Genomic DNA, 11,071 nt, shown 5'->3' on the forward strand with positions numbered 1-11,071 from the left:
CATCACGTATACTTACAGGATATGCAAGACATCATACTTGCGCGTAAAGTATAACAATCTATGAAGTAGGTACAAAAGATGAGAGACTGTGATTTGTGCTCAACCGACTCAGGCTAGTTATATAGATGAACTTTCCCCCCTTATGATTCTGCTGGAAACTGCCTAATTCAACAACATCAATTAGACTGTACAAACCCCTCCCTCTCCCTCTATGAATCACATCGGATGCAATTCCTGCATCTCAACCAAATTAAGGATACATTTCCCACAAAAAAACACAAAAATATGCTACAGCTGCAATGCCAAATGCGGCTGTGGCGGTTTTCGCTGCTGCTGCTGCTGATTCTTTGAATCAACAAGCCCGCCTGAGACCGGTGATCCAGGAGAATGGAAATCAGAATTCAAGTCCGGCGGAACTGAGCTAGGTTTTGAATTGTGTGTCAAACCTCTCCATAGCCCTTCAGAACTAGGGTTAGGGTCTGTTGCATTTGAATTTCCAGCCGTCACAAAATTGTTGATCTTCACTGCTTTAGATGGAAGATTTAATCCATACCCAGGATTAAAACCATTTGATGTGTTACACTTCGTTGCCAAGTTCTCACAAGTTTGCAAGGGACTCCTGGGCTGAAATTCACCTCCATACTGCACAGAGTCAACAGGTCTACTACTCGTAGATGGTGCTGCCGAAGCTGAGACATTTGATCCTGATCCACTTTTGTTTATGGGTTTTGCTTGAGATGATGATGATAGCACTGGGGGCTGAAATTTTTTTGCTGTGTCATTTTCCCCAATCCACCCAGGACCGAACTTTGTCCCTGGAGGAAGTACTCTTTCGATTCGCTTGGAAGCAATTTGCCAACCAATAGGACCAAGGTTTGCAGCAAACCGAGCCAAACTTCTGGCATATGCCTCCTCCATGTAAACCCCAACCTGGTGTTGTTTCAATGGAGACCACAAGTCAGTAATGTCTGAATAATTATTAACTAAGTTGCATGGGCGCGGGTGCGGGTGCCGGACACTGCAAATTTGTAAAAGATAGGGTACGGGGGCACAGCTGATTATATATACACACTTCAGATCCTTAAAATTGTTTTCTCAATAAGATATGACAAAATAGAATTTAAATTGAAAAAACACTAAAATTCCATAAAATTCTAAAGTATATGCCTCACTGGAAAATCTAATTCAGATATCAATAACCATAAAATCCATTCAGAAAAACCCTAAAAAAGAATAAAAAACCTAAAATAGATTCAGAATACCCCCCAAAAAAAAGGATCCCGAAAACAAACCCTAAAAAAGATTAAAAACTACAATACTTAATCCTTTGACTTTAAAATGTCACGGAAGTATTCGTCAGTGATCTTTTCCATTGTTGTAGCCCCGGAAAACCACTATCGAGAGGATTTTCTACGTCTTCCAGTGGCGTCATGGTCTATGCTAATGAAGCGATGCTTCAGTAGATGGGTCGGAGGTGAGGAAGAAAGATAAGCACGTGAAACAGCGGTTGGGAAGAATACTTAAGAAGCAGGTTTGGGTTATTGGTCCAAAAACTGACCCAATTGCCAAATGAACCTAATTTTACGTCTTTAAATCATCCCACGTATGAGAAAGAAATTTCTCACATATCCCCGCCATTTTGGTGCGGAACCACACGCAAAACGTACCCAACACAGGTACAGCAGCCCAATTGACGTGTCGGGGAATCCTTGATTCTTAACATAGAGCATAAAAGTAACAGACCGGAAAGGAGACCATAACTCAGTGATCTCTGGATAACTCTGAACAAAGAGCATAAAGTAACGGAGTGGAATGTAATTGAAATTGCACGTATACTGAACATAACGCTTCTCATCAGTGTCTAAGTAGCACTTATCACCGCTCAACACTTTTGTAGGCACTTGTAAACCTAGATTGACAATTTGGGAAAGAAAAATTGGACCCCAACCCCACCGGAAAAAAAACCCACAATCTAATGATTAAAGGGTGATGCTAGGTGACAATTAGTTTCCTTAAGTTATTTGTAATTTACCATTAAAACTTACAGGAATTAAATTTTACCAGGGAAGCAAAAGAAGATAGTGAAAATATGTTCCAAATGCGATATAAGTATCTCCAGCAAGAGACTATAAAAGATTTTAAGTGATTGACAACGCAGTATCAACATAAACAAATAATATGCATATTTGTATCAATATAGAGATAAACTAGACAAAATAGCACGCATATGCTTAACAAAAAAAATGAAAAAGAGATGTGCAAGTTATGTTAATATTTAGGCACTTACTGGCATCAAAAGCTTCCTTCCCCCCTCGAAGGCCGTTAAAAATGAAGGTTCTTGAACAGAAGTAGACTGAACAGGCTGAGTGTATGTATTTCGGCGGTTTTCATCTATAACTGAAAATTTCTTCCAATCTCTCACTGGAATTCCTTTCAGCAGGGAACCTAGAAAAACAAGCAGTTGCCAGGAAAAAAAAAATGGTTCAGAAATTCTTAGCAACGCGACAAAATTTTGAACTTCTCAGAGAACTTTTCTATCAAGGCGTAGTCAGTATGTAGACCTGAATATTCTCCATTTCTCTCTGATCTTTGCTGCACATTCCCCATGCTGGACTTGTCAAAGGGTGATGATCCTTTCCCCGATGCATCACGTACCGAATTTGACTTGTGAATATTCTCTCTAGCATTAGCAAGTGTTGCCTCACAGGAGAAATCAGTACCACTGCGATCAGCTGGTGGTCTGCCAATTCGCTTCATAACATCCTTAATTGGAGGCCTACCCCTCCGTACAGCCTTTGGTTCCTCTTCATTATCATCACTTTCTTGCCTTAAATTTTCAAAGTCCTTTTTTGCGAGTTCTTGTATGGACCTTGCCTGTAGAAGATATACCATAATGTCAATATTCCAGGAATCAATCTTTTAGTAAATGCAAATTAAATTCAAAGAAAATGCCTGCACAACAGCTACCTGCCGAAAGTAAATTGTATCAGATGAATTATAGCGCATAGCATTTGAGCTTATTAAGAAGACATCGCTCTGCAAATAAACATTAAAATCAAGTCAAATGGATGTAAACTTAAAGCAACATCAGTTGCCAGCCATAAAATCAGACATGCAAGAAACAGATTACAACGAAGATGCAAAGTTAGAACTTTCACAATTATACAACATGTTCTGTGCTTCACAGCTTTATCAGTATTGAAAGAAGTATGGTGACAGGACCAGATTGTATGACATGAACTTAACAATGAAAAAAATAGTTATGTACTCAGGAATATAATTCATTTGGCAGCACTTTTTTTCTTTTGTCATACCAAGCAAATAACAGAGTAACAAGTCAAGGATATGTGAAAATAAGCACTCTAATTATTCCTTTTTTTTAACGGCCTCCAGCAAATTTCAGATTTGACCTGCACTGACCAGAAGGGAGCCAAGGACTGAGTAAGTGAATACATCAAAAGTCAACTTTCCACTGTGATATATAATAAAGCTTGGTTTTCTGCTTCGCTATAAACCCCATTCAATATAGTGGGTGAAGGGATCCCAATGGTGCTCTCATCCATAGTTGAAATCTAAAGATGGATTTGGCCCCTCTGAACTTTGAAATTTAAGTTTTGAAATTTAAGATAAAACTCTTAACTTAAAATTTACAGGATCCACTTAACTCAATGAACTTTAAATGCTGAAGAGATACTATGGCCTCACTGCAAGTGCATTTTCATTACCTGCATTTCCTATTGCAATGTATCCATTCTCTATTTCCCACTACTTCTTCTAGACCGTAATTCCTATAAAAACTGAAAGTAGTTTTCTTCTTCATGGCAATCCAAACAAGAGAGAGAGAGAGAGAGAGAGAGAGAGAGAGAGAGAGAGAGAGAGAGATTATTCCTTTCCCACTAACTAAAACATATTGCGGTATGTATTCATATATTCATGTATATTTATTTAATGTTCATATTCATGCCATTTCGTATTCTAGCTTTACAAGATAGACATGTCTGTCATATCAATCTCTACCATTTCCATGACCATATTAATGCAATTAGAGTTGCCAACCTCACCTATCTCTCTTGACGCTGTTTTTAAATGCCAAGTCAACAAGCTTCAAATTACCTGAGTTCCTGCCTGGGGCATGGGCCAACTGTATCGATTTAATCAGGTAATGATTATGATTCACCCCACATACTACAATAGGAATTTTATCAGAACACTGCACACCGTGCAGGGCAATCTGAACCTCACAATTTAATTGGGAGGGGCAGTTTGGATCTTCAACCCCCACCACCACCCGCGCGCACGGCGTGTTTGGCACAAAGAACGTCCGCACAGTGTGGCGTTCTGATAGACCTACTATTCCATCCGCTGCCTCTCTATCAATAAGCTATACAAGTCATTTCCCATCAAGGCACAATAATTAATGAAAACTAGCATCCCTGAAAACATTAATGAAGACTTAATTTTCCAAGAATTTTCCAAGGCCGGATTGAAAACCTTAGCAAGAAAAATTCTAGCTTGGAAACGGATACCAAACCCATTATTTAGATGCGAGCAGTAAAAGGCATGTGTTAATGTGTACCAGGGCCAGGTGAGAAGGTAAAATTGATTTATGGATAACAAATGCTAATGACTAAGATTTAATCTTAAACTAGATTTGTGGCCTTCCTTTGTGTTAAAGACGTGTTTTGTAACCTAAATCAAAGGATGTACTGCTTAATAGGTGATAAAGAATGCATGCTATTTGTGAAATAAATAGAAAAATAAGATTACTACCCTCAAAATTTAATATTATGTTTCAATTACCTATTTGTTAATAGAGCCGGATGCTTAATCGACAACACATCAAATTCTTACAACACATGACGCGACATGTTTACCATCAAAAAGCAAAACTCAACTCCAAATCCATATGACAGGGGTGCAATATTGTGTAGGCAGAGTAAACTAAGTGAATAAACGATTGAACATCATGTGAAGATGACCTTAAGAAACCTCTTAAATTTGAAAAACACTTCAACAGATGGAATAAAATGTGAGGATTCCTATAGTCCTTTGATCCACGATGAGACCTGAAGCATGCTCCAAGTAATATATGCCACCTGGGAACATTAGATAAGTCTGTAATGGACTCATCATTTTTCTTCCCCAAGCTTAAGATAAGATTAGTTGATGAAGATATGTGTTTCCATAAGCACAATAAATTACGCCTCTAACCATAGGTAGCACAGTAGCAGATGAAGAAATAGTCTTCAACTATGTTTTAAGGAAAAATAAACAACACTATCACATCACCACCAGATACATGAATTAATTAATTAATTAATTAAGGTGATAAAAAAGGTTCCCAGTGTTCAGAGTTCCACTCTAAGAAAGTGTCTTTAAGGAATAATGTGCACCATTGACCTATAATTAAAAAATAATCATTATTTACTGAAAATGAATAAAGGTATACCAAAAAAAAAACCAAGAGATAAGCTCCCAATATTGTTAATACAAATGTCCTCTGGAATGCCATCAACATCATCATGAATACAGTTATCAAGTATGCATAAGGAGCTGCAAATACCCCAAAATGAAAGATTGAAATACTTGTACCAAGCATATGATTAGCAATGTTCATAAGAAAGCATTTCAAAACAAAGGTGAACAATCAAGCCCTCGAACAACCATTATGATCAACGAGTAATAGAAAAAGCGATATTCAACGATGTAACCATGAGCATGAGATGCAAAGTTATTAGCATCTGAACGAAAATTATCAGCATAAGCAATAGAATAAGCAATAGAATACCGAATAATGAAGGTTAATCATCAAGAAATAGTGAAAACTAAGGTACAACAGACAAGAAAGTATATGCTTTCAAGATGAAGCTACATATTCACATTTTTCTTAGCTTCGCTTAGACGCAAAAAAAAAAAAAAAAAAAATTCACAAGTTAAACATTGTTACCAATTACAGTACAACTACAAATTTGATACCAACATTTTGCAAGCAGAGTGCAAGGAGGTAGACAAGATAAAAGATGGTAGTTGTAACAATTGATGAATCCTTAAATGACCTGCTAATTGATGAATCCTTACATGACCAGCTAAATCATCAAAAATATGCTAAATTTGCTACTTGTTACCAACCTCAAATTGCTCCAAGTTTTCATAAGCACCGCTCTCCAGCTTTTTCCGAACAGTTCCAAAATCCATGGGATTCTCAATAATATCATGGTAATCAGGTAACTACATAAATCAAAGACAACACATCAATTAATTACAATCACAGAACAAAAACCCAACTAGATACTCTTCAAAATTCCCTCTAACTCACCTCTTCGGGATCCACTGGCTCCGAGAACACGCCATAAGTATCTTTCCTGCAGTTGTCAAACTACAATAACGCATCAAAAGCATAAAAGATGAGATTTTTATTTCCTTGAGAGAAGAAATCACCAACTACGCACTTCTGTAGCCTGTCGAGGATGAACACCAACAATTTTTTGTCAGGAAGAGGAGTTGTGGGCCCCGAATCTGATGCATCTCCTGTTCCAAAACCAACTAAATTAATTATAAAACTAATAGACACCCAATAATTTACTTCAACATAAGATAATTTTGAGGAAATAAATGCATAAAACCCGTAAAAAAACCTGGAGGAGTTTCGTCCGTCGCTTTCAAGTTGGAAATTTGTCTTGCTGTCTGCTGACAAGGTAACAAATCCCCAAATCAGTCAAAAAAAAATCCCGATCCGTATAAAAGGCGTAATTTTTAAAAGCTGCAATCAAAATTGGGGGAAACTTAAAATAAAGCCAGGAAGTGGACAACGTTCGAACTTTTCGCAAGCGATAATTTCAATTTCAACAAATAAAGTGCGAAAACAGTTGGAATTAAATAAAAGCCCTCAGATTTCAAGAAACGTTGACCGAGTCAAATCACCAAACCTTTCCCAATCTGGAAACATAAAAAGCATAAATTCGCACTCAATGAACCTTCGATTCCATAAAAAGCAACAAAAAAATCCGATCGCCTCGAAATTCGCACCTCAACTGCTTCGATCTTCCTCCTCTTTCGCGATCCCTCGGAATCGGATCCCGATTCAACCAAATCCGACCCGTTAGGGATCCGCACCACGAGCTTGAGCTTCTTCTGCTTGCGTTCGTCCCCATCATCATCATCATCGCTGGGGTTATGGTTAGGGTTAGGGTTTCGTCTAGTGCTCCGACGAGTGGCGAATTTGAGGTTAGGGTTAGAGTTAGGGCTGGAATTAGAATTAGGGTTTCGAGCGATCGGGTTTTGGTGCTCTTCTTGCTGCTTTTGAAGGCGGAGGTTGCGCTTCTGGAGATCCAAAAGAGAAGGGCGTCCTTTCTTCTTCCTCTTCTTCTCTACTGGCTGCCTCTTGTTTCCCATTTCGGGAAAAGCTTTCTCTCTCCTCTTTCTCCCCGCCTACCTTTCTCTCTCTAGGAAGAGGTGGGCGATTTTTTTTGGCTTTTTAAATAAAAAGGTTATTTTACATTTTAAAAAAAGGGTTACCTTGATATTAGTCCCTCAAATATTCAACAGTTCCATATTACTCCCTCGCATTTCAATAATTGCTCTATGGCCCCTCAAATCCTAGAGGGTCTTGCAATTTGGTCCCTTGGTGGACAAAATACACCTTATTTATGATTTCTATGTTAAGACTCATCTTCTCTTCTTCAAGAGGCTTATTTCCATTTTGTATTTTAAAGTTCACATCATTTTAACTCTAATACCCCCAAAGTTTTTTTACACTTTGATCCCCTAACTTTACATCTTTTTAAACTTTGATATCTCATAGTTTTTACCAACATTTTTGTTACGACGAAGTTTTTACCAACATTTTTGTTACGATGAAGTTTATAACTGTTTCGCTTGATACCCCAAAGTTTTGTTTTTAACACTCGATATCCTAAACTTGAGGGTATCAAAGTGATATAGAGCGCATTGCACATGCATTCATGGGGAAACTAGATCGTCAGAAGTCTAAACAAGGGTCTGACAGAAGAAATCGACTTACAACAAAGAACAAGTCTTATCTCCCAAACTGTGCATCTGAATTGAATGAATAATATACAAAAATCACGTATTTTTTGGACAGACCAACCAAACAGATTGGTGTTTGGTTTGCCGCTATTTGTTTTATAAAATTCCCTTCGAATTGAGAGATGTTAGCCTTTTTGTCGGTTATTTATTATTTTGGATAATATTCTAGAGTTTGTTTTGATTAGGAAACAAATCCATTTTCATTCTAATTTGTTTCCTCAGTCTTAGGGAGTATTTTAAGGATATTTTTATTATTTCTATTTTTGTCCTAGTAGGAAATCTAGTTTGTTTTCTATTTTAGCAGAATAAAATTCTCTTTTATATTACTATGTGGATTCGAGGTTATCCCTTCGTAGATTCGAATATTGTTTTCTGTGAATTTAAAAAATGCCCCTTATGGATTGTGATGTTTCTTACTTTCGATACGAAGTTAAAAAAGTAAACTTTGATGCACCCAAGTTAAAACATATGGAATCTTTGGGGTTCAAACTGTCAAAATATGATTGGGTATCAAAGTTAAAAATGATGAAACTTTAAGGTGTCAAAGTGTCAAAAAACTTTAGAATATCAACGTTTAAAAAGGTGCAAACTTTAGAGTGTCAAATTGCGAATAACCCTTCAAAAAAAACATCCGCTGAGGGACCAAATAATAACACTTGAATTTGAAGGACTAATGAGCAATTATTAAGATTTGAGGGGCTAATATGACATTATTAAATATTTGAGGGACTCATATCTAAATAACCCTTTTTTAAAAAAGGGGGATTTCGATATTAGTCCCTAAAAAACTTTCATATTTTGAAACTAACCCCTCAAAGTATGAAAATTGCTACTACATCCCTCAATTCTTCAACTAGTTTAAAATTAGCCACTAAATCATGGAAAGTGCTATTAGGTTCCTCAATTTTGATTTGCTTTGAAATTAGTCACTCCACTCAAGAATAAAAATATCAATTGAAGGGATTAATTTGAAACAAATTATGATAGTTACAGAAGCTAATAGTCCATAGTGGTAGATTTTGCTAGGTACATTAGTAGAAAAACGGTCAAACTAGACGGAATTTTCCATCTAGGTTGCTTCATTTCCCGTTTAGTTTGAGAAATCTAGACAGAGTTTCGTCTAGATTGAACCGTCTAGGTTGATTCAAACAAGACGAAATTATGTCTAGATTGACCAAACTAAACGGAAAGCAACCTAATTCCGTCTAGGTTGCAACCTAGACGGAATTCCGTCTAGGTTGGGTCAACCTAGACAATTATTGTGTCTAGGTAGCTATTTTTTAACAAAAAATTTATTTAAAATTATCAATTCCCTGTACATTTAATTACAATTACATTATACACATATATTTACATCCAGCCAAATATAATCAAAATTCATAACAAGTCCATCCATAACCAAATATAATCAAATCTAACTATCCAATCCAAAATACAGTTCCAACCATCCAATCCAAAATACAATTCCAACAATTCCGTCTAATATATACATCCAACAACATATACACTAGCAATACACATGAATAAGATAGAGTACACGACATAAATAAAAGTAGAGTGCTATAACAAATAAAAAATTGTTTATTACATTATAAAAAAAACTCAGTTATCGTCATTGTCGGCAGCATCTCTATTCCTCGAACGAGGACAGGTGTTGCTCCCTCTAATATCTCCGGTATAATGGTCCAATTGAATAATAATTATGTGATATTTGATAACATATTAAACAAAAATAATTTTATAAATATACAGAAAAATAAGATACCTGAGCGTTGCTCTGTCTAACACCTGAATTATCGACACCAATGCTTATGAGCTGTATGATACCACCATACACGCTATAGGGAATCACACCGCCTAAATATTCTACAACGTAAGCCATGACATCTCCCATCGAGTTGGCCCTCCTTGCTATATTTCTCATCTCGTTAGTCACCTGAATATGCAGCTCTGGGCCAATCTTGTGAAGCAAATACGCAGAGATACGTAGGACAAATGATATAGTTTGGAAACTACTTGGGGCTGCTCTCATTGTTGTAGATGGTGTGGAGGATGTTGTGGGTGATCTTATGCTTATCCCTGGTGAAGCTCTAACACCCTGGTGAAGGTCTTTATTAGCTTTGTGGTACAAAATACAATTATTCGGACATGCATCAATCTTATTATAATCAAGACCCGAAACGGAGACAATCTTCTCAGCTTGATAAGTTGTTTGGGGTATGATATTCTCTCGTCTAGGAATTATCGTCCGAAGAAAATCAAGAAGCATTCGAAAAATAATTATATGACATACCGCTAAGTGTCTTAATATGTAGGAGTTTCACCATAAATAAAAATCTGGAGTACTCAGTACATCCCTCATATAAGTCCTTTTCACTATCTTCTAGTATCTCCATTATTCGCTTTATTTCTGTGGAGGAATGCATATCATCAGTATTTTTGGCACTTTCGACATCTACCTTTTCAACTTCAACTTCGATATCATCTTCACTTTTATCTCTGGTATCATCCTCGACATTATCATTAACATCATATTCTGTAAGTCGAGGAAAAATATCATTCAATATTGTTTCTGTGTCATCTATCTGTAGGCCACCGGACGTACCAACACGTACATTTGGATTCTCATCTTCAGTGATACCTTCCCCATGATATGACCAATATTTATATTTTTCATCAAAACTTGATTTTATTAGGTGGATATGTATATCATTTCTATTCAGCATCTTCATATTCCTACACCTACAACAAGGATAATACATAGCACCGCTTCTTAAATTCCTCGGATTCATTTCAGCATAACACATGAAGACACTACATCCCTCCTTGTATCGTGTGTCACGAAATCTATAAAGCCGTGAGATATCTATCCATGATTTGTCATGAATTATCCTTATCTTTAAATTATATATAATTATTAACTACAATTAATATCACAACTACTAGTATATTCATGACGATCTTATACATACAACACACATCAAACATACGTTCATTTATCATTTAACAATATAAATATTTTTCT

At 36.5% G+C, this 11,071-nt stretch overlaps 1 protein-coding gene across 2 annotated transcripts; it reads right to left on the reverse strand.

Annotated features, from left to right (window-relative positions):
• LOC109823996 (bromodomain-containing protein 2-like) lies at positions 69–7,473 on the reverse strand. Of its 2 annotated transcripts, none has more exons than XM_020390486.1 (9): positions 7,027–7,473; positions 6,636–6,684; positions 6,450–6,528; positions 6,317–6,362; positions 6,130–6,228; positions 2,968–3,036; positions 2,562–2,874; positions 2,288–2,445; positions 69–930 (listed from the first exon to the last, which is right to left on the reverse strand). In XM_020390486.1, exons 1-9 carry the CDS (start codon positions 7,390–7,392, stop codon positions 289–291), a joined length of 1,821 nt encoding a protein of 606 aa, XP_020246075.1. In that variant the 5' UTR covers positions 7,393–7,473; the 3' UTR covers positions 69–288. The 2 variants fall into 2 exon arrangements, with proteins under 2 accessions (XP_020246075.1, XP_020246074.1); XM_020390485.1 differs by having other exon boundaries at positions 6,636–6,687.

Source organism: Asparagus officinalis, chromosome 9, assembly GCF_001876935.1.
Source record: "Asparagus officinalis chromosome 9, Aspof.V1, whole genome shotgun sequence".
Classification (NCBI taxonomy): domain Eukaryota; kingdom Viridiplantae; phylum Streptophyta; class Magnoliopsida; order Asparagales; family Asparagaceae; genus Asparagus; species Asparagus officinalis.

Excerpts from the sequence above, each read along its gene's own strand:
- LOC109823996 (XM_020390485.1), bottom strand. The coding sequence starts at position 7,392 with ATGGGAAACAAGAGGCAGCCAGTAGAGAAGAAGAGGAAGAAGAAAGGA. Across the intron at positions 6,529-6,635 it reads GACGGACGAAACTCCTCCAG|GAGATGCATCAGATTCGGGG; the intron begins GTTTTTTTACGG and ends GTTTTGGAACAG. Across the intron at positions 931-2,287 it reads GAAGGAAGCTTTTGATGCCA|GTTGGGGTTTACATGGAGGA; the intron begins GTAAGTGCCTAA and ends AAACAACACCAG.